The 23,210-nt window shown below is 39.0% G+C and overlaps 1 protein-coding gene and 1 long non-coding RNA gene across 6 annotated transcripts in view; one reads left to right on the top strand and one right to left on the bottom strand.

Annotated features, from left to right (window-relative positions):
• Positions 1-23,210, bottom strand: part of SOBP (sine oculis binding protein homolog) — a 262,570-nt gene that overhangs the window by 117,204 nt on the left and 122,156 nt on the right. The window contains exon 1 of one of the 5 annotated variants that reach the window (XM_061623526.1): positions 7,009-7,053. The exons of the other annotated variants lie outside the window; for them this stretch is intronic. Within the exon in view, the coding sequence (XP_061479510.1) occupies positions 7,009-7,038 (30 nt within the window). The 5' untranslated portion in view covers positions 7,039-7,053. Of the gene's footprint in view, positions 1-7,008; positions 7,054-23,210 lie in introns of those variants that run through there. 5 annotated transcript variants of the gene reach the window in all.
• The window catches only part of LOC133383226 (uncharacterized), a 63,114-nt gene continuing 48,406 nt past the window's right edge, over positions 8,503-23,210 (top strand). Inside the window, exon 1 of the long non-coding RNA XR_009762217.1 lies at positions 8,503-8,572. This is a non-coding gene — a long non-coding RNA (uncharacterized LOC133383226). The remainder of the gene's footprint in view (positions 8,573-23,210) is intronic.

Genomic DNA, 23,210 nt, shown 5'->3' with positions numbered 1-23,210 from the left:
TTCTCTCTGGGTCACTGTCATATCTTTTTACATCTTGTAATCTAACATTACTCCATAGACCAAATGAAAATCTTACATGTTGTGTATGTGCGCACGCAAGATGTTCAGTTAGTGAGCAATCCAAACCCAAGATCCACCGCAATGAGTGGAGCTTGGAAAAGGCGGATCTCTGGCTGAGTCTGAGTTCAGCTGGGGTTCAGCTGGCTGAAGTCCATCACAGAATAGTAGAGTTGGAAGGGGCCTAAAAGGCTATCGAGTCCAACCCCCTGCTCAATGCAGGAATCCAAATCAAAGCATTCCTGACAGATGGCTGTCCAGCTGTCTCTTGAATGCCTCCAGCATCAGAGAGCCCACTACCTCTCTAGGTAATTGGTTCCATTGTCGTATGGCTCTAACAGTTAGGAAATTTTTCCTGATATCCAGTCGAAATCTGGCTTCCTTCAACTTGAGCTCATTATTCCATGTCCTGCACTGTGGGACGATCGAGAAGAGATCCCAGCCCTCCTCTATGTGACAACCTTTCATGTACTTGAAGAGTGCTATCATATCTCCCCTCAGTCTTCTCTTCTCCAGGCTAAACATGCCCAGTTCTTTCAGTCATCCTGGCTCAGCTGTAGATAAGCCAGTGTAAGTCCTCCATTCTGGCTCAGTTGGGGTTCAGCCAAAGTCGGCTGAGCCAAGGCCAGGGTAAGTCCCAAAAAAGTGGAAGACCTACGCTTATTACAAACTCCATTCAGCTTGGTAATACGATCTAGCAACCCAGCAGAAGTTGCAAAAAGGGTGATGTAAGTCCAACTCTATTTTAAAGGCTTGTTTTCCCTCTGCTAGGCTTGGGCTGGCTCAACCAGCAGTAGCCCAGCTCCTGAACAGAGTTTGGAATAGGGGCAAGTTACACTGGCATAATTTATCCTGGCTTCCTATAGTTTGGATTACTCTACCAGCCTTCTAAACACAGGAGGGTAAAAAGTAGTCAACACCCTCATAACAATAGCTACAGAGGGAGAAAGAGGTGATTCCACCACTGGTTACAGTAAGTTGGAGCTCATCAATTCAATACATCTAGAAACTAGACCTTCATGGTTGTATTCAGCTACAAATATTTGAACTGGCATGGATTATTATTGTTATTGTTGTTGTTATATTCCACCCTTCTTCCCAGTAGGAGTTCAGGGTGGCAAACAAAGCAACAAATTAAATATACAGATAAAATATATTAAAACAAAACATCTTCAAAATCACATTAAAACAAAAAACACCTTTAAAAGCATCTTTTAAAAAAACTTTAAAAACATATTAAAAAGCAATTCCAACACAGCTGCAGACTGGGATAGTCTCTCCTTAAAAGACTTGTTGAAAGAGGAAGTTCTTCAGTAGGCACTGAAAAGATAACACAGATGGTCCGTGTCTAATATTTAAGGGGAGGGAATTCCACAGGGTATGTGCCACAACACTAAAGGTCCACTTCTTATGTTGCGCAGAACGGACCTCCTGATAAAATAGTATCTGCAGGAGACCATCACCTACAGAGCGCAGTAATCGACCGGGTATATAAGGGGTAATACTCTCTTTCAGGTATCCTGCTCCCAGGCTGTATAGGGCTTTGTCCACCAAAACCAGAACTTCAAATTTGGCCTGGTAGCAAATGGGCAGCCAGTGCAATTATCTCAGCAGTGGCCTGACATGTTGCCAATATCCTGCCCCAGTGAGCAGTCGCACTGCCGCATTTTCTACCAGCTGAAGCTTCCAGACCAACCTCAAGGGCAGTCCCACATAGAGCACATTAAAGTAATCCAGCCTGGAGGTTACCAGTGCATGGACACCAGTAGTCAAGCTATCCCAGTCCAGAAATGGCTGCAGCTATCTTACCAGCCGAAGGTGGTAAAAGGCACCCCTAGCCACTGAGATCACCTGGGCCTCTAGCAACAAGGATGGATCCAAGAACATCCCCAGACTACGGACCTGTTCTTTTAGAGGGAGTACGATTCCATCCAAAGCAGGCAACTGACCAATTATCTGAACTTGGGAACCACCAACCCATAGTGCCCCTGTCTTGCTAGGATTCAGACTCAGTTTATTGGCCCTCATCCAGTGCACCACCGCATCTAGGCACCGGTCCAGAGCCTGCATGACTTTTTCCAATTCAGATGTTATAGAGAAATAGAGTGGGGTATCATGAGTGTACTGCTGATACCTCTCCCCAAATCTCTTGATGACTGCTTCCAAGGGCTTAATATAGATGTTGAAGAGCATGGGGGACAAGATGGCACCCTGCGGCACCCCACAGCATAACTGCCAGGGGACTGAAAGACAATTATCCTGGAGATAGGATAGGAACCACTATAAAACAGTGCCTCCGATTCCCATGTCATCAAGTCGGCTCATAAGGATACCATGGTCAATGGTATCAAAAGCTGCTGAGAGATCAAGTAAGAATAACAGGGTTGCACTTCCCCTATCCTTCTCCCGATAAAGCTCACCCATCAGGCAACCAAGGCCGATTCAGTCCCATAATCAGGCCTGAACCCAGACTGGAATGGGTCAAGATAACCTGTTTCATCCAAGAGTACTGTAGGGCCCCATTCATACGGCAGGTTCAGTTCCAAGCCCCCGCCGAAAAGTGAAAACTGCCAGAAAGTGGGGCCCTACTCAGCTGTAGCACACGACCTCCCCACCCTACAGCTGATTGCGCAATCAGCTGTAGCACAGGGAGCTCCAGCCACTGTATGAGAGGGGCCCTACTGCAATCTTGGATGAAACAGATTATCTGATCAGATGTAGCATGTGATCAGCGGTAGCATGCAATCAATAGTATCAAAAACCACTGAAAGATCAAGTAAGAATAACAGGATCACACTCCCTCTGTCCTTCTCCCAATAACAGTCATCCATCAGGGCAACCAAGGCTGATTCAGTCGCATAACCAGGCCTGAACCCAGACTGGGATGGGTCAAGATAATCTGTTTCATCCAAGAGTACTTGCAGTTGCTGTGCCACAACCCTCTCAATCACCTTCCCTAAAAAGTGGGTATTTGAGACCGGGCGGTAGTTGTCATAAACCAATGGGTCCAGGGTGGGCTTTTTCAGGAGCAACTGGATCACTGCCTCTTTTAGGGTGGCTGAGACTACTCCCTCCCACAAAGATGCATTGATCACACCCTGAATCCACTGGGTTACACTCCCTTGGCAAGCTTTAATAAGGTAAGAAGGACAAGGGTCAAGAGGACACGTTGCTGGTCGCATCGTCACAAGCACCTTGCCCACGTCATCAGGCCGCATCAACTGAAACTGACCCAAGAGGTTGCAGCAGACATTGCACTGGTCACCGCACTGGAGACTATAGATGTAGATGGGGCCTCAAGATTGCTATGGAAGCAAGCAACTTTATACTCAAAGTTCCTTGCAAACAATTTACAATGAGCCTCTGAAGGTTCTAAAACTTCATTTCCTGATGTAATGAACAGTTTTCAATGTCTTTTATCAAGGAACCCTCAAAATAAATTATTCCCTCACACATATGTGCACGCACACACCGCACCAACTCATTGTATTTGCCATAATTAAATAATATCAGTATCAATGATATTTTTCTTTTTTAAAAAACAAATATTTTCAAGCTTTGATTAAGCCTGAGAAGAGGAAAAGAAGTCCTTCCCTAAACCTGGAATTTGTGGAGGCAATAAATGCTAAACTTCAGTTATATGTGGGGGTGGGAGAGTACATATACATGTGCATGTGTGAAGAAGATGAGGAGGGAGATATACACATTCTTTTTCAGTATTTCCTTCAGGTCTTTCAAGTGCAAAAACCTAAAGGTTTAACTTTTTTTTCTTTTTTCAATTACAGAACTTAGTTATATTGATATGACACCAGCCCTCCTTATACATTAAAACTGAATATGGTGGTTTAAAAAAAAAATGAAATGAAGAAATGACCCATATGTATGTTTCAGGAAAAATAGCATTCTCTGCAATTTTAATTTTCTCTATTAATCTTTCTGGGGATGATGAATGGCTGTAATAATAGGAAGCATAGTGGTGGTTGTTAAAGGAGAGAAAAATGACATCTGATTAAAAGTATTAGCAATTGAGTCAACTGAACTGTAAATCAGTGTTATAATCTCAACGTTGTCATCAGCTTTGGTTATAAGCGTGTAACAAACAAACTGTATGGGTCACCTTTTAGCTCTCACTTTTTAAAATAAGCAACTGAGTTGGCCTATTTTGTGCATACTTGCTTCATTTTTGCACATTCCACCATCTCAATGCACCAAAACTTCCAGGTTCTCTTGGGACACAACATAATACATTTAACACCATCCCAGAGACTTGGTTCAAAGCTTAAATAAAATAGAACTCTCTGTAAATGTGCAGAAAATTAGCAGTCTACAAAAGGCCAAATGTTTGTCAAAATGGCAGACAGCTATAACTCTGGCTTCATGTGTACATTTTGATTATTTGATACAAAGCAAGCGAATTCCGAAGTGGGAGAGCAGGCATGTGCAGTAGATCCTTGACAGCCCTTAATGACTGGAGGGAGATAGAACTGAGGAAATTGGACCTGACTGCAAGCCAAGATGCGGTGACAAGAAATGCTTGAGGGAAGCCTGGGGACAGGACCAAAGAGCCTCAAAGCAACTGTCGGGGGGGGGGCAATATCTATTTCCAACCAACCTCTCCTGCAACACTTTTTTAAATTGAGTTCGATATGTTCCACACATGCTGAGTCCCTTCAGATAGCTCTAAATAGATGCAGAGAAAAGGCTCCATTACAAAACTCTGGCTCTATATTTTCTACAGAATTTTACGAGGCTTCCCCAAAGCTTCTGGGAAAAGCTGGGCTGGTTCCAACAACCCTACTGCTGCCTTGTTTCATGATCTATGCCATATATATACACACATATATAAAACACGTCATTGTTATGTTATGGTTTATTTCTAGGCCGCCTTTTGTCCAAAAAGGCCCCCAAGGCGGCTTGCACACACATAATTGTGTGCTTACACACATATAATTTCATTTATATCCGCCCTTCCTCCCAGCATATTAACTTTTTATATAATTCATTTCCAAGCCAGAAGTAATCTTCTTATGGTTTTTACTTTCCTTTATCTTCATGTATAATGTTGCAGTACTGTCATTTGACAAATATACAATTTCTATGCTTTCTTATACACAGAGAAATACAAAATAGCCATAGCTGAAACTTGTCAGAATGCAGGAAATCCAATGAGTTTCTCAAGTAATCCATCCTGGCTTCCTTTAACCCTGTCCTATGAATCGTGGGCTTGAGAAATCTAGTCCAAGATATAGTTCTCTTTCAACTCAGTTCAATTTCGAAGGGAATTCTCTAACTCTTTGAACTATGGAAGCTTTATTGGTTACTGTAGTTCACAAGTTACAATGGCAAATGATATTACATGATCTTTAAATGTCTTTAAATTTATTATTCTACATTTTTTTGCATGTTTTAAAATGTAGTCTATGTATTATCTAAATTATATACAGTATTGTTGTCAGGAACATACCTTGCATAAATCTTAATTTTTCAATAACTGTGTAAAAGGTATTAAAACATTGGAAACACCATTACGTGTTTATTTATTTATTTATTAAATTTATATCCCACCCTTCCTCCAAAGGAGCCCACGGTGGCAAACATACCAATACTAAAACAATACAATTAAAACTTCTAAAAACAGTTAAAAACAATCTTCTTATGATTTTTTCTTATATTTTTTATTCTTATTTTTTTGAGTTCACTATGTTTTGGTGTAATTTTCTCTCTCCCCTCACTTCACCTTGTAAATCTTCTTCTTCATTATTTCTTTATATTATGAGGTATCAGTGTCACTAATATTTTATTTATTTAAACTATATCAGTATAAATATTTCTAAGTCACCTTATTAATGAGATAACAGACAGGAGGTAAAATCAATGGTAAAAATAAGAGATAGCAGAAAATAGTACAGCAGAAAAAGATAGCAAAAAAGTATGACAAATAAAGTCCAAGTAGGCAGTAGGCAGCCTCCCTGGGGAGAACATTCCACTAGCAGGATACCACGGAGAAGACATTCTTCCCCCATTACCCACATATTTTACTCTGAATTATGAGGGCACACAGAGGTAGGCTTACATCATTTCAGTAAAAAGCAGGTGATAGGTCCTTTAGGTAACCAGACTCAAAACCTCAGGACTTTAAAAAAAAGTGCTTGCACTTTGAATTATGACTAGAAATAGTTTGGGAGCCAGTGCAGTGGCTGAGGCACTGGCAAGATAATGTTCCCATGAGCCAGCCTCCATTAGCAGCCCAGAGGCTGTACTGTAAAATGATTGCAGCCCAACATACAATTACAGTAGTCTATTTTGGAGTTTAGCTCACATACATACACACACACCCCTGCCTTCTGACATAGTACAAGTTTCTTTATTTATTATTTGATTTATACCCTGCCCTTCCTCCCAGCAAGAGCTGGAAGTTATAGACTTTCAGCATATGAAGAAACATAACAAACCCTAAATGGACTCTCTATAACCTAACTATATCCTTTTGTGCCATATGGTGCAAGACCTGCAAAACTCAATCAAATGACACTAATGGCCTGTAGCAAAAAGTAAGGTAATGTCATCCTTTGTCGTAGAACTTCTATATGCTGATCATAATGTAGTCTCTGCACATTCAGAGAAAGATCTTCAAACTATCCTAAATGTCAGCATATGGAAAGCTTGGGCTCTCACTTAATATTAAAAAATCCCAAAGTGCATCATCAACAGGTGCGAACTAGTCCCTCTGTAACACCATCGATCCAACTTAATGGTGTGACGTTGGAGAACGTTGATCACTTCCCCTATCTCGGCAGCCATCTCTCTGTAAAAGCTGACATTGATGCTGAAATTCAACATCGTCTGAGCTCTGTGAGTGCCGCATTCTCCTGAATGAAGCGTAGAGTGTTAGAGGATCGGGATATTCGCAGAGAGCAAAATGCTTATTTACAAAGCCATTGTACTACTGACCTTACTGTATGCCTGTGAAACATGGACCATTTATAAACGCCACTCCACCAACGCTGCCTCCAGAAAATTCTGCAAATTACTTGGGAAGACAGATGGACTAATGTTAGTGTTTTGGAAGAAGCAAAGACTACCAGTGTTGAAACAATGATCCTTCAGCATCAACTTTGCTGGACCGTCCATGTTGTTCGAATGCCTAATCACCATCTTCCAAAGCAGGTACTTTACTCCCAACTTAAGGATGGAAAATGGAACATCGGTGGACAGCAAAAGAGGTTTAAAGATGTTCTTAAAGCGAATCTAAAAAAATGTAACATGAACATCGACAACTGGGAAGTCTTGGCCCATGAACGTCCCAAATGGAGGTCGGCTATTATCAAAGGTGCTGTGGACTTTGAAGAAGCACGAATACAGGGCGAATAGGACAAATGAGCTAAGCGGAAGGCACGTCAAAGAAATCCTCATCGCAACCTTCTTCCATCTGGAAACCTATGTCCTCACTGTGGGAGGCTGTGTGGATCCAGAATTGGCCTCCACAGTCACTTACGGACCCACTGTTAAAGACCTTATCTTGGAAGACAATCTTACTCAGCCACGAGTGATCACCAATGAATGAAATGTAGCCAAAAATTTGTCTGATAAGATCCAACTGTTATATTAAATTCTTCTCCCTTGTGCTCCTGCCTAAAGATTTTCTCCTTCGGCTCCCTGGCTGGGAGATTCCAGTATGTCCCTTGTGTGTTTGCATTATTCTGCTGTGTATGTGACTTTTTCTTTCAGCTCTCCTTTCCCCCAGTGTCTTGCCATTTCTTTCTCCATGATATATCCCCTTCAGATCCCTGCTTCTCTTGAATCAAGGGATTTTGTGATGTTAGGGCAGCAAAAGAGCAGAAATGGTTGAGGTGGCAATGTCATAATGGGAAGGAAGTGACGGGGAATCCCATAGTGAGCAAGAACTGTGGATTCTTGTATATATTTAACTCAAACCTTCTTCTAAGGAGCTTAGGGGAAAGTACATGGTCCCACCAAGTTTTATTCTCACAACAATCTTATAAGGTACGTTAGGCTGACAGATTGTGACTGGCTCAGGGGTATCCAGTGAACTTCATAAATTGTAGGGGTTTGAACACAGGTCTCCCTGATGCTATACTATTCACTACATCAGATAAGCTCTGCTTAGAATGGGAAGGCCAGGAACCATCAAGCTCTAATTCTGTGTAACTTACGAGTTGTTGCATAGGGAGACATATATTTAGCTGCTCCTTCTGGCAGAGCTGGCCAAGGAAAGGGGAAGATAAGAACTTCTATTTTTGGCATAGATTGGCATGGCATGTCGCTCTTACCCAATCTTCCTCTTCTTTCTCCAAAACCCACAGCTCTGCTACCCTTATCTGAAAGAGGCACAATAGACTGAAGAAGGCTGTGTATGTTGGGTAACTGCTCAGCTTGGATCTGCCGCTTTAAGACTGAGCACACCCTCTGTCTGATAGTCAGCAAGCAAAAAGTGGTTCCAGGGAAACATTATCTTTGCTCATTCATTACAAGCACCAGCCCTTCTCGTTTCTTGGTAAGTTCTCAACTTTCATGCCTGACTCACATGTAAACACATCAAATTCTCGGGTTGGTGGGTGGGTGCGTTTCTCTGAGATGAGGAAAGGAAAACAGACGATACAAAAAGAAAGAGGTCGTACATGCTTCTAATGATCCAACCCCTTAACTGCCCTGCATATTAGCATGCCCTTTTCTGCATGATACACACAGTGTTGATTGAGAGGCTTCATGGCCACAAGCACAATATAATACAAGATGTGAAACACAATTATGTGCCCTGTTTAAAATGACTCTGTGTACTGCACAAATTGCACCCCAGCCCCCTTCTTAACTGATAAACTGTGGATGTTTTCTGTGGTTAGAAGCAGCAGAAGACAACGCAAGGCTAATGAGAACTAAATTACAGATGATGTAAAAATGTAGCAGATTAAGCAATGAAGCATAACTTGAAGTAACAATAAGTAACTAAGGGCTGGTTCTCATTAAAATGGCCAGGAGCATTTTTTAAATCTTCATCTGGCTTTAAAAGTCTAGTAGCCTGTTCTTATTGCTGGCTTCTAGCATTGCTACTTTCTTTGTGTAAGTGCTTGACAAAGGCAATGGGAGCCACCTCATGGTGCTACACGGCTATGTGTAAAATCTTCTGCAGAAGCCTCTTTATTTATTCAGGCAATCATCAGTAATTCTAAGGTAGGTCTTAAAACAGAATAACTGGCAATAGCAAAAACAAAAAAGTTCAACCTACTGTACATTTTATTATGAAGAAGAAATATTTTTAAACAGTTCCAGCATGTTAGCTCATGGCCAATACATTCTGTCAGATGTGATTAATTTCCAAGTCACAAGCACATTATTTTGGGGGAAAACACTACAGTTTCCACAGAACATTATTCAAAGTAAGGTGGTTTGGTTTCACAGATTTAGAACCACTTTACATACTACATTTTAAAAGGTTACAGATTTAAATTGTGTACTGTATTAGTGAATCAGGCACACTTATGTCACACTGTGTACACTGGAGAAGCATGTGCCAAGGAACATGGTCCAATCATGGCCCCTAACAGCATGTCACTGTAATGTGGACCAGGTGTAAAGACAATGTGTGCATTCAAATACTAGTGAATTTCTGAATCAGAGTCATGACTGAAACACGCATTTGTTGTTTCTATTCAGGAGTGTAGTGAGACAATTTTCATTGGATAGGCAGAGACAAAAAATGGAGGGGCAGAAGGGTTGGGGCATCGGTGACTATAAAAGAGGTTTCTGGGGGAAAATGTTTTCATAGGTAATGACAAAAAAATGGAAATTTACTGCTAAACCCCAATTTATGCATTTTAATTAGGAACTATGACTTGTGAAGTTTACAAAAAAAACAAATAAATTTAAAACACAATATTTTCCATATGCAAAATAGTTATGTAAACTAAGTAACAGTGACTAGGAATGAAATATATTTTGTGCAAATCATCCTACCATAATGATCTGAACTGTTAATAAAGTCTAATGCACCATGATTGCTCTGCAAACTTGCAGAGGAACTGTTCACTTGAAAGTCCTTCAAATGTGTTATTTTCAAAAGCCAAGATTACTGGGTTTGCTTTTCTCTGATGATACCAGTATGGTGTCAACACGTGTCAAAGTTGAGAATAAATTTTCACACACATCTGTAGATGCACCAAAGGTGAGTCCTGCAGCATACATGTGTGGAAAGGTTTCCTTGTACAAGTACAATGTTTTAATAAGCTCATGGACTATGAGTTCAGTTCTCCTGAGGCAGCAGCTTGCCAGAACTAACTACTCTTGTCTCCTTTGCCATGCCAGGAAAGCAATTAAGAGAAATTTCACTTTAAAGATTAAATTAATACCTATAAACATCACTTTGCATAAGGAAATGCTTGACAGTATGTCACATGGGAACTATACAACTCTTTGAGCTACGGGGACTAGAATCAACTGTAGAAGCACACAATCTCTGTCCCACAGAAAGGCCCTGGGCCAGCCAGCTAACATCGCTTCTGATAGCTCTATCAGCAAATCTCACACACCCTATTTTGATAGGACATAAGTTCGTATGAGAAAAATAAGGTGAATTATTTATAATGATAATTTGCAGAATTGGGTGAAGTCTAAAAAACAGTGCTTTTTTGTTTCAACTAAGGCTCTTGCCTAGGGTTGCCAGGTCTCCGATTTCTGCCTGGAGACTCTGGATGTTTGGGGTGCTCTCTGAGTCTCTGGGTGAGTCACCTTAATCTCCAGACTCTCGGCTTTGATTTCTTTAAAAAAATAAGTTTCTAGATGGTTTGGTTCATGAGATATACACCAAAATGTCACCCCCCTGCAATTTCAGTTACATGAGCTCATAGCTGGCTGCTCTAATCCCACCCTTTCAGGTTTGTAGCCAATAAGTGAAGTCAGGCTTGTGATTGAATCACCTTGAAAGGATGTATTTTTCAACTTTTTTAAACAAACCAGGGAAGAACTGATCCCCAGACACACATGAACACACAGTATTCCAGCTCCCCACTTCTTGGGCTAAGTTAGAAATATCTCACTGGGCTTCCTGGGCCTTGGAGAGCCAGCTCACTCACCTCTGCTTCTCAGGTCCTGCCCTTGGATTAGGCTAGCCTGATACATAGTCTAGGCCCAAACGCCTAGGGACACCCACTAGATGAACTAATAACACCCACCACCTATAGAGGCTTGCTGAGCACTACAGGGGATAGGAAGATACTCCACAGTGCATCACAATACTGTCCTTCCCGCCTTTCCTTCCTCCAACTGGGAACCCTTTGAAATGCTAACTTTCTTCTGCATCCATCAAGATTTGTGTTCCCTTCATTCACACCTTTAACTCATATCTGCTGTGTTCACATTCCCTCAATAACTTTGGCCTGCCCCTCTCTTTGGATGCCTAAACTATTTTTCTAGAAGCTCAACTGAAGTTTTAAGTTAATGCAATGCTATAAATTTGGGGACTGAAGAAAAATTTCACAGGGGAAGGGAAGAATTATCATTGGGGGGCAATCCTCTCTTATTTTCCGCCCCTTTACTACACCCCGTTTCTATTACTCATATTGGTTGTCACCTTCAAAGTTAGATAAGACTGGATGGAATAATGGTCTGTAAAAAAAAGATAAAACTATTGAAGATCCTTAAATGGAGAAGTAGCAACAAATCACCTGTGTCTATTGGGGTTGCCAGGTTCAGGGCCTGAGACTGATTCTGTATCTTTAGGAGAAGAGAAAGTCAGGCAAGTGCAGGTGTTCTTGCAACCCTGTAATGGGAAAAACCACAAGGTGGAATTCTTCTTTCCCCCTGCACAACTGTTAAAGATACAGAAGACTTCTTGGAGGCTGGGCCTGGCAACCAAGAGGTCTTCTGTAACTTTAAAACATGGCTGATTTTTAATGAATTTCAACAGATTATGAGAAAAAAGTCCAAAAGGGCTCTGGTGTTTTTCCTCTCTTTTTAGACTTTGCATTCTCGATTCTATCTGTCTGTTTTGTGTATTGCCATGAAAATTGAGAGGGTTGTTAAGCAAGCGTTTCTGAGTTCAGGACTATAAGTTTTGTAAGGTTTTGTTTTGAAATGAGTTTATGAGAAGCATCAGAATGGTATGGGGGGTATTTTCAATTCAACATTGTGGAATGCGAAAAATCCATAATTGCTATAGTATACAGCCACTCTCATGGCCGTACAATAAAGGCTTTCAACAAGGCTGGCTAGTTCTGCTAGACACAAAGTGGTGGTGGAGCAATTCTTATATATAGTGCCTTTATCTATCTGTCCAAGTTAGTTAATTTTCTATTCCAACCTTTCCAAAGTCTCAGAACCAGTAACAAATGTAAAATAAAAACTGAAAATATACAATTAAATTATAATTGCCCTACACTTACTTAACCTAGCCAGTCTTTAAGATTTCAGAACTCTTTCAGAAAATATTTAAGCTAGGACTTTGATGGACGTCTTGAAATTTAAAACTTATGCGGCAAACAACATGAGCATATGTCCTGATGGTGCATAGACGGTATAGTCAAGGATTCGCTTTTAGTTTATTTTAGAGGTTGTAATAATACAAAGATCAGAAAATGAAGTATATAGAGCCCCAGTCAGTAACAGTTTTATAAATCTGAACCAGCACTTTGAATTGTTCCTGGAACATAATAAAGGACCACTGCAGTAATGCTCTCTCTGTCACCTACCATAGCAAGTAATTTCTCTGATCTGGCCCTCAAACTGTGGTAATCATTCATTTCTCACCCCAGTTTTGTAATCTGAAGGCCATTAAATCACAGACGATGAGAAGCTTGCACACAAGTAATTCCAACTATGGTAGTGATATGCATATGGGGGGTGGGGATGGAAGAGAGAATTGTCCATGCATGAAAAGCACCACTAAGAACTTATCAGGAGAATAAATACACCTGTGAAGAACTTGACTGGTGTCCTAAGATTACACACGGAGCCAAAGCAGCCACTAAATACATTAAAAAGAATGGGGTGTATCCAGTTTGTGCCTTTTGATCCAGTGGGAGGCATCTGCTAATGGAAAAAAGGGGATATGATTTTTGCCCATTCCCCTGCTACTTGCAGCCTCCAGTGCCTCTCCTTCCCCCAAAAGAAACTGTTTTGGAGAGTCCCACAACCCTCCAGAACAGGTTTTCAGGGAGGGATACAGGAAAATGGGGAAAATCAATTAAAATCACCTTCCCTGCTCCTCTATGAGGAGATGCCTCTACTGGAGCAAAAGCACAACCACCGCCATTTGTATTCCACCCAAGATGTATACATTAAATATTGCCCTGGTTTGCACATCACACTAAGCCAAGCCGTGACTTAGTTTCAGTTAACAAGCCTACAGACTCCCACAGAGAAGACTGCAGCCACTTTGTTCCATTCTGGTCATTCCATCACAATGCACTGAGCTAAACCACATGCCCATTTTCTGTCAACATGCTAAATGAAATCATAGCTTAGCATGTTGACTGAACATGGGATCATAGTTACAGCTTGGTTACAGCTTGTAGTTAGTCTCAAGAGAGCTAAACCACAAACCCCAGGTCTGACAACACACTCAGCCAACTATGGTTTAGCTCAGTGCAACAGCAGAATGACTGGGGAGGAACAAATATAGGGCACAATCACCTGTCCCAGAGCCTGCATGCTCAACACAGTCATGCTAAGCCATGGTTTGTTTAGTCTTGCATTATATATTTTTTTTCATTGCTCTGACTAGATAATCTGAGAGGGTATGCAAGTTTAGAAGATATTACAAATTGTCAAAGTCTTACTACTTTGGGGGCACATATTTTCTCTCTTACAACTTGGGAATTAGATACTTCAATACAAACCCAAAAGACTCTGAAAGAGCTTACAGTCTAAATTGTTTCTTTGGGAAAGTATGTTATGAAGCTCCCTTCCCATGTGCATTTGACAAGACCACTTCCTTTGGCACTCAGAATTCAGCAGACCACATTCGTTACCACAGCTTAACCAATGTTCAGTGGCAACACTATGGGCATTATTTATATGGCAATAAAAACAGGGAGAGGCTCTGATAATTTGTCAGCTGGATGCCAAAAGTGATGTGTGTATAAATGAACAGCTGGGTCTCCGAGTGTGCCAAGAACCACTTCCTTAAAATACAGCATTCATGTATTTGAACATTGGCTTCAGTTCAAATATTGGTTATACTCAGAAGTGACTATACACAGTGGCATGGCAGGAACATCTGTTTCCACCACGTTTACTTAAAAGTAAGTGTAATTGCTTTCAGCCAAGCCTACTTTAAAGTAAAATTCCATAGAGAGATTATAAAATACCTTTCTGAGGACAAATTGAAAATCACTAAGTAGTATGCAAGCTTTCAAGTTCACCTGAATTCTTCTTCAGGATAGAAGTTAAACAAAAGAAGAAAAGCACAATATATTTGTGGGTAGAACAGAACATTTAGTTGGCAGTTTCTGATAGTTTTAAAATAAAATGTAAGATACATTTTTGCAGATTTAATTAGATTAGATTGTGCCTGGTATAAAAAGTTATCAGGTTGCAACAAGGCATACTGAGATAAAGAATCAATGGACATTTCTTTTTGAAAATACCAAAGCCAATAACACCTTTTTCTCTCCCCACCCCCTTTTTATTTTCATTGTTTTTGTTTTGGGGAGGAGGATGGTTCAATAGCCAGTTTAAAAACAATACAGGTGAAGTTGAAAGTTTACAAACTACTTAGACTGAAATCCTATGAACACTTACTAAGAAGCAAGTCTCATTGAATTCAGTAGAATTTCCTTTAGCATTTAGGTGCAACATATTTTGCTCTGTTAGTTATGTTTGGCTGATCCCCCAAACAGTATTATTGTACTGTCCCAAACAGATTTTTTTCTAAATATGAGATAGTAACCATGCATATTTTAAAGACTAATTATTTGGTTATTTTTCTCTGTTTCTAACATCATTAGTGAAAATGTTGTGTAAATGGTTTTGTTGCCCTAAGTATCTCAGGTAGCTTTACCATCTGGGCTTGTTGTTATGTGCCTTCAAGTTGATTACGACTTATGGCGACCCTATGAATCAGTAACCTCCAAGAGCATCTGTTGTGAGCCACCCTGTTCAGATCTTGTAAGTTCAGGTCTGTGGCTTCCTTTATGGAATCAATCCATCTCTTGTTTGGCCTTTTTTCTACTCCCTTCTGTTTTTCCCAGACTTATTGTCTTTTCTAGTGGATCAGGCCTTCTCATGCTGTGTCCAAAGTAAGACAACCTCAGTTTCATCATTTTAGCTTCTAGTGACAGTTCTGGTTTAATTTGTTCTAACACCCAATTATTTGTCTTTTTCACAGTCCATGGTATGTGCAAAGCTCTCCTCCAACACCACATTTCAAATGAATTGATTTTTCTCTTATCCGCTTTTTTCACAGACGAACTTTCACAGCCATACACAGAGATCGGAAATACCATGGTCTGAATGATCCTGACTTTAGTGTTCAGTGATATATCTTTGCATTTGAGGACCTTTTCTAGTTCTCTCACAGCTGCCCTCCCCAGTCCTAGCCTTCTTCTGATTTTTTTTTGTAATAATTTTTATTATTCAAATTTTTATAAAACAAACACAACAAAATCAAACAACAAAAACAATACAACAAAAATAAAAAGAAAAAAAACTTGACTTCCGATTTGTTACAGATCAGCTATAGGTACATAATATATATCAAACTTGACCCCTAAAACATACAAAGTTCACTTTTTTCCATAGTCTATCTTGATTAATCGTCAAATCCCATTATCATCATTTCATTTTTTTCTTTCAACAAAAAGTCCAAAAGAGGCTTCCATTCCTTAAGAAATGTATCTATCGTTTTTTCTCTGAGAAGGCATGTCAATTTGTCCATCTCGACTAAGTCCATTAATTTCAATAGCCATTCTTCCATTGTTAGTACTGATTCCATTTTCCACTTTTGTGCATATAATAATCTTGCTGCCGTAATCATATATAATATTATTCTTCCATATTTGTTTTCTTTTTGTTTACCCATAAAGCCCAATAAGAAAAATTCTGGCTTTGACTGAATATTTATTTTCAAAATTTTTTGCATCATCCTACCTATCTGTGCCCAAAATAATTTTGCCTGTTTACACGACCACCACATATGGTAAAAAGATCCTTCTTGTTGTTTACATTTCCAACATACATTAGAAACATTACTATACATTTTTGACAACTTTTCTGGTGTCATATACCAACGATACATCATTTTATAAAAAATTTCTTTAAGATTATAACATAATGTAAATTTCAAACCTTTTTTCCACATATTTTCCCATTGATCCATTTGTATATTATAACCAAAAAATTTTGCCCACTTGACCATACACTCTTTTACTTGTTCTTCTTCCATATCCATTTTCAATAAAAATTTATACATTTTTGCAATTATACATTCATCATTTGTACACAAATCTACTTCAAAATCAGATTTATTTATTTCAAACCCATACATTTTTTTATCCATTTTGTATCTTTCTAACAATTGTAAATAGGCAAACCATTGTGAACTATATCCTTCCTTTATTAATTGTTCTCTCTCTTTCATTATATATTTTCCATGCACATTTTCTAATAATTCTTGGTAAGTTAACCATTTCTCTTTTCCAGCCATTTCTCTTCTATAAAATGCTTCTTGACTTGAAACACATAGTGGTATTTTCGAAAAAAACCTTGTTTTGTATTTATTCCATATTTTCAACAAAGGACGTCTTATAAAATGATTGTTAAAATCCACATTAACTTTTACTTTATCATACCATAGATATCCATGCCATCCCCACTTCAAGTTATGACCCTCCAAATCCAATAATCTTTTGTTCCTCAATACAATCCATTCTTTTATCCAGACTAAGCAACAAGCAGCAAAGTAGAGTCTCAAATTTGGTAATCCCAATCCTCCTCTTTCTTTGGCATCTTGTAGTAATTTAAATTTAATTCTTGGTTTTTTCCCCTGCCAAACAAATTTAGAAATATCTTTTTGCCATTGTTTAAAAGGTAAATCAGAGGATATGACAGGTATTGTTTGAAATAGAAACATCATTCTCGGCAATACATTCATTTTTATTACAGATATTCTGCCCATTAATGACAACTGTAATTTGTCCCATTTTAACAGATCTTTCTTAATCTCTGACCATAATTTTTCATAATTGTTATGAAACAACTTTGAATTTTTATTTGTCATAATAATACCTAAATATTTCACCTTTTCTTCTATTTTAAAATCTATCTTCTCCATCAACTCTTTTTGATTCCTTAAAGATAAGTTTTTCACCAACATCTTTGTTTTTTGGTTATTAATCTTAAATCCTGCTAATGATCCAAATTCTTCTAATTTATCCATCAATATTTTGATTCCTTCCAAGGGATTTTCTAGTACAATTATCAAGTCGTCAGCAAATGCTCTCAATTTATATTCCTCTTTTTTTATCTTTATTCCCGAAATCCTTTTGTCTTGCCTTATGTCTCTAAGCAGCACTTCTAGAACCAAAATAAATAAAAGAGGGGACAGTGGACATCCCTGTCTTGTGCCCTTTTGTATTTCACATGAGTCCGTTAAATCCCCATTGATAATTATCTGTGCCTTCTGTGATGTATAAATCGATGTGATCCATTTTATAAAATTTTCTCCAAAGTCCATTTGCTCTAGAACCTTAAACATAAATTTCCAATTCAAGTTATCGAATGCTTTCTCAGCATCCAGAAAAATCAAGGCTGCTTGTATGTCATTTCGTTGTTCAAGATATTCCAACACATTCAAAACATTCCTGACGTTATCACGTAATTGTCTTTTAGGTAAAAATCCCACTTGATCTTCCTGAATAAATTGTTGCAGTATTATTTTCATTCTTTCGGCCAAAATCGTTGTAAAAATTTTATAATCATTATTCAATAAAGATATTGGTCGATAATTTTTTGTTTTAGTTAAATCCTGCTCTTCTTTAGGTATTAATGTTATATTGGCATTTTTCCAACTATCCGGTATCTTCCCTTCTTGCAAAATAGAGTTCATTGTGTACTGTAAAGGTAACAGAAGTTCCTCCTCCAAGCATTTGTAATACATTGCTGATAGTCCATCCGGTCCTGGCGCCTTTCCTAATTTAATTTTACTTATAGCCTCAGATATTTCTCTTGACGTAATAGGACCATTAATAGCTTGTCTCTGAAAATCTGTAATTTTAGGCAAATTCTGTTTAGATATATATTCTTCTATTTTTTCAGAGGGAATTTCCCAACACTTGTACAAAGTTGAATAATATTGATGAAAAACCCTTTGGATTTTTACATTGTCTGTCAACATCTCATCTCCTTCTTGTATCTTTAAAATAAGATTTTTTTGTCATTCTTTTCTTAATTTATATGCTAACAATTTCCCTGGTTTATTTGCAAATTCAAAAGTCCTTTGTTTAGCAAAGTTTAATTTCCTTTCATTTCTCTAACTGTCAACATTGACACTTGTTTCTGTAACATTTTAATTTGATTTACAGTAGAAGCTTTAGTTGGATTCTTTTTCAATTCTTCCTCTTTTTGTTTTATTTCTTCCAAGATTAATTGCATTTTCTGTTGTTTCTTCTTTTTTAATTCAGAATTACATTTAATAAAATATCCCCTCATAAATGCTTTACTTGTATCCCAAACAATATTTTCACTTCTTCTGATTTCTAGACTATTGTCTCCATTTTGGTTAATGACTGTGCCGAGGTATTGATAATCCTTGACAAGTTCAATGTCCTCATTGTCAACTTTAAAGTTACACAAATCTTCTGTTGTCATTACTTTAGACTTTTTGACGTTCAGCTGTAGTGGTTTAAATTTCCCTTTCATTTCTCTAATCTTTTGGAATAGGGCTTTTGTTCTGCCCTTTTTGTTGTCCTCTTCTATTTCTATACAATAAGCATGATAATAGTTCTCTTTGTCCTTACGTAATAGTCACTGGATTGTTGCATTTAGGGTTCTGACCATATTTCTATCTCCTTTTGCTTTTGCTTTCCTTCTCTCTTTAACCATTTTAAGAGTTTCGTCAGTCATCCATTGAGGTCTTTCTCTCTTTTTAGCTAGAGGTATTGTCTTTTTGCATTCTTCCCTGATAATCTCTCTGACATCACTCCATAGTTCTTCTAGTTCTCTGTCACCTAAGTTGAAAGCCTCAAACCTGTTCCTTATTTGATCTTTAAATTCTTCTCGGATGTTATTTAAATTGTATTTTGGCATTATGATGGCTTTGTTGTTCTTCTTTAGCTTTACTCTGATTTTCGATATGACCAGTTCATGATCTGTACTGCAGTCTGCTCCTGGTCTTGTTTTTGCAGAAAGTATGGAACTTCTCCATTTTCTGTTACCAATTATATGATCAATTTGATTCCTATATTGACCATCTGGCAATGTCCACATGTACAGCTGTGTTTTCGGTTGCTCAAAAATGTGTTTGCAAGAAACAATTCCTAGCTCTTCTCTGTTCCCTGCTTTTGCATTCCAGTCCCCCATGATTATCATAACATCTTGTTTTGGTGTGTGATCAATTTCCTCCTGTACTTCTGCGTAAAATCTCCCCAATTCTTCTTCTTCTGCGTTTGACATTGCAGCGTAGACTTGGATGATGGTTATGTTAGTAGGTTTCCTGTTTAATCTCATTGATATCACTCGCTCAGACCTTGCGTTGTAGCTCCTAATTGCTTTTGCTACATCACTTCTCACTATTAAAGCAACCCCGTTTCTTCTTGATTTCTCATTTCGTGCATAAAATATTTTGTAGTTGCCTCACTGAAAATTTCCCATTCCCGTCCATTTTAATTCACTGATACATTCCATTTCTTGTTTGACAATTTCTAACTTTCCCTGGTTCATGCTTCTCACATTCCATTTTCCTATTGTGTGTGTCATACAACTCCGGACTCTCCTTTCGCATCTGTGCACATCAGCCTCTGGGCTTCCCTTAAAAAGAGAGAAAGACCTCAATGGATGACTGACGAAACTCTTAAAATGGTTAAAGAGAGAAGGAAAGGAAAAGCAAAAGGAAATACGGTCAGAACCCTAAATGCAACAATCCAGCGACTAGTACGTAGGGACAAATAAAAGAAAGATGGAAGCAATACACTGAAGAACTCTATAAAAGAGATGCTACAATGACAAACTCATTCATGGAGGAACCGCATGATGAAGAACCAGAAATTTTAGAATGTGAGGTGAAAGATGCTCTTAAAACACTTGGAAGAAACAAATCACCAGGAACAGATAGCATACCAATAGAGTTGCTACAAGCTACTGAGACTGAATCTGTCCAAATTTTGACAAAAATCTGTCAAGAAATATGGAAAACTAAACAATGGCCCACAGACTGGAAGCATTCAATATACATCTCAATTCCAAAGAAAGGGAATCCCAGGGAATGCAGTAATTATTGAACTATTGCCTTAATATCCCATGCAAGTAAAGTAATGCTCAAGATTCTACAACAAAGGCTCTTACCATATATGGAGCGAGAAATGCCAGATGCCCAAGATGGATTTAGAAAGAGAAGAGGTACCAGAGATCATATTGCAAACATACGCTGGATAATGGAATGGAGCAAGGCATTTCAGAAGGAAATCACCCTGTGCTTTATAGATTACAGCAAAGTCTTTGACTGTGTAGATCATGAAAAACTACGGAAGGCTTTAAAAGAAATGGGGGTGCCACAGCATCTGACTGTCCTGATGTGCACCCTATACTCTGCACAAGAGGTTACTGTAAGGACAGAATATGGAGAAACCCATTGGTTCCCCATCAGAAAGTGTGTGAGACAGAGGTGTATTTTATCACCCTGTTTATTTAATTTATACACAGAACATATCATACGGAAAGCGGGATTGGACCAAGATGAAGGAGGTGTGAAAATTGGAGGGAGAAATATCAATAATTTAAGATATGCAGATGATACCATACTACTAGCAGAAACCAGTAATGATTTGAAACGAATGCTGATGAAAGTTAATGAGGAAAGCACAAAAGCAGGACTACAGCTGAATGTCAAAAAGACTAAACTAATGACAACAGAAGATTTGTGTAACTTTAAAGTTGACAATGAGGACACTGAACTTGTCAAGAATTATCAATCCCTTGGCACAGTCCTTAACCAAAATGGAGACAATAGTCAAGAAATCAGAAGAAGGCTAGGACTTTGGAGGGCAGCTGTGAGAGAACTAGAAAAGGTCCTCAAATGTATAATAATAATAATAATAATAAATTTTATTTGTGAGTCGCCTATCTGGCCGAGTTAACGGCCACTCTAGGCGACGTACAATAACATAATAAATACAACATATAAATCAAACAATAATTAATAATTAATCTAAAACCAATTGTCCAGTTTATAACATCATAAAAACTAGTCCACCCCAGAAATCTTATAGGCCTGCCTGAATAGCCAGGTCTTCAGGGCCCGGCGGAAAACCGTCAGGGAGGGGGCATGTCGAAGGTCGAGAGGAAGGAATTCCAGATGGTGGGGGCCACAATCGAAAATGCCCTCTCTCTGGACCGTACCAACCTAGCTGTTTTGATTGGAGGGACTGAGAGAAGGTCCTGTGAGGCTGATCTTGTCAGGCGGCATAATTGGTGATGCTGGAGGAACTCTGTCAGGTAAACTGGGCCAGAACCGTATAGGGCTTTAAAGGTCAACACCAACACCTTGAATTGGGCTCGGTAAACAACTGGTAGCCAGTGTAGATCTCTTAACACTGGGGTGATATGTTCACGGCGACGGCTGTTCTTAATCAAGCGCACCGCCGCATTCTGTATCAGCTGTAATTTCCGGACCGTCTTCAAGGGTAGCCCCACGTAGAGCGCATTACAGTAGTCTAAGCGAGAGGAGACCAGGGCATGTATTACCTGTGGGAGCAGATGGACAGGAAGGTAGGGTTGCAGCCTCCATATCAGATGTAATTGATACCAAGCCGCCCGGCTCACTGCCGAAACCTGAGCCTCCATGGACAGCTGGGAGTCAAGAATGACCCCAAGGCTGCGGACCTGGTCTTTCAGGGGCAATTTTACCCCATTAAACACCAGGTCTATATCTCCCAACCTTCCCTTATCTCCCACGAGCAGCACCTCGGTCTTGTCGGGATTTAGTTTCAGCCTATTCCTTCTCATCCATACACTTACAGAATCCAGGCACTTGGACACGGTCTCCACAGCCAACTCTGGTGAGGACTTAAACGAGAGATAGAGCTGAGTGTCATCCGCATACTGGTGACACTGCAGCCCAAATCTCCTGATGATGGCTCCCAGCGGCTTTACATAGATGTTGAATAGCATGGGGGAGAGGATAGAGTAAAGATGTATCACTGAACACTAAAGTCAGGATCATTCAGACCATGGTATTCCTGATCTCTATGTATGGCTGTGAAAGTTCGACAGTGAACAAAGCGGATAAGAGAAAAATCAACTCATTTGAAATGTGGTGTTGGAGGAGAGCTTTGTGCATACCATGGACTGCAAAAAAGGCAAATAATTGGGTGTTAGAACAAATTAAACCAGAACTACCATTAGAAACTAAAATGATGAAACTGTGGTTATCATTCTTTGGACACATAATGAGAAGACACAATACACTAGAAAAGACAATAATGCTGGGAAAAACAGAAGGGAGTAGAAAAAGAGGAAGGCCAAACAAGAGATGGATTGATTCCATAAAGGAAGCCACAGACCTGAACTTACAACATCTGAACAGGGTGGTTCATGACAGATGCTCTTGGAGGACACTGATTCATAGGGTCACCATAAGTCGTAGTTGACTTGAAGGCACATAACAACAAAAACAACAAATTCTACCAAATAGGAATTGAAATCTGATATTCACACCATGTGTATATTTGAACCCTGTAATCCAGTCTGCTCCTTCAAATTTGCTTCTAGGTAACAGCTGACAAAAAAAGTATCCAGTTCAAATTTATTTATTTATTTTATATCCTGCCCTTGCTCCCAAAAGGAGCCAAGGTCAGCAAACAAAACACTAAAACTATCTTAAAACATCTTTAAACAAAACATCTTTAAAAACATTTTTTAATGTTAAAAACATTTTTAAAAAACAGCTTCAAAAACATCTTAAAAACCAATTCCAACACAATTGCAGA

This window comes from Rhineura floridana, chromosome 4, assembly GCF_030035675.1.
Source record: "Rhineura floridana isolate rRhiFlo1 chromosome 4, rRhiFlo1.hap2, whole genome shotgun sequence".
Taxonomy (NCBI): domain Eukaryota; kingdom Metazoa; phylum Chordata; class Lepidosauria; order Squamata; family Rhineuridae; genus Rhineura; species Rhineura floridana.
Note: the sequence above shows the minus strand (reverse complement) of the source record. Positions and strands in the feature narration are given on the sequence as shown.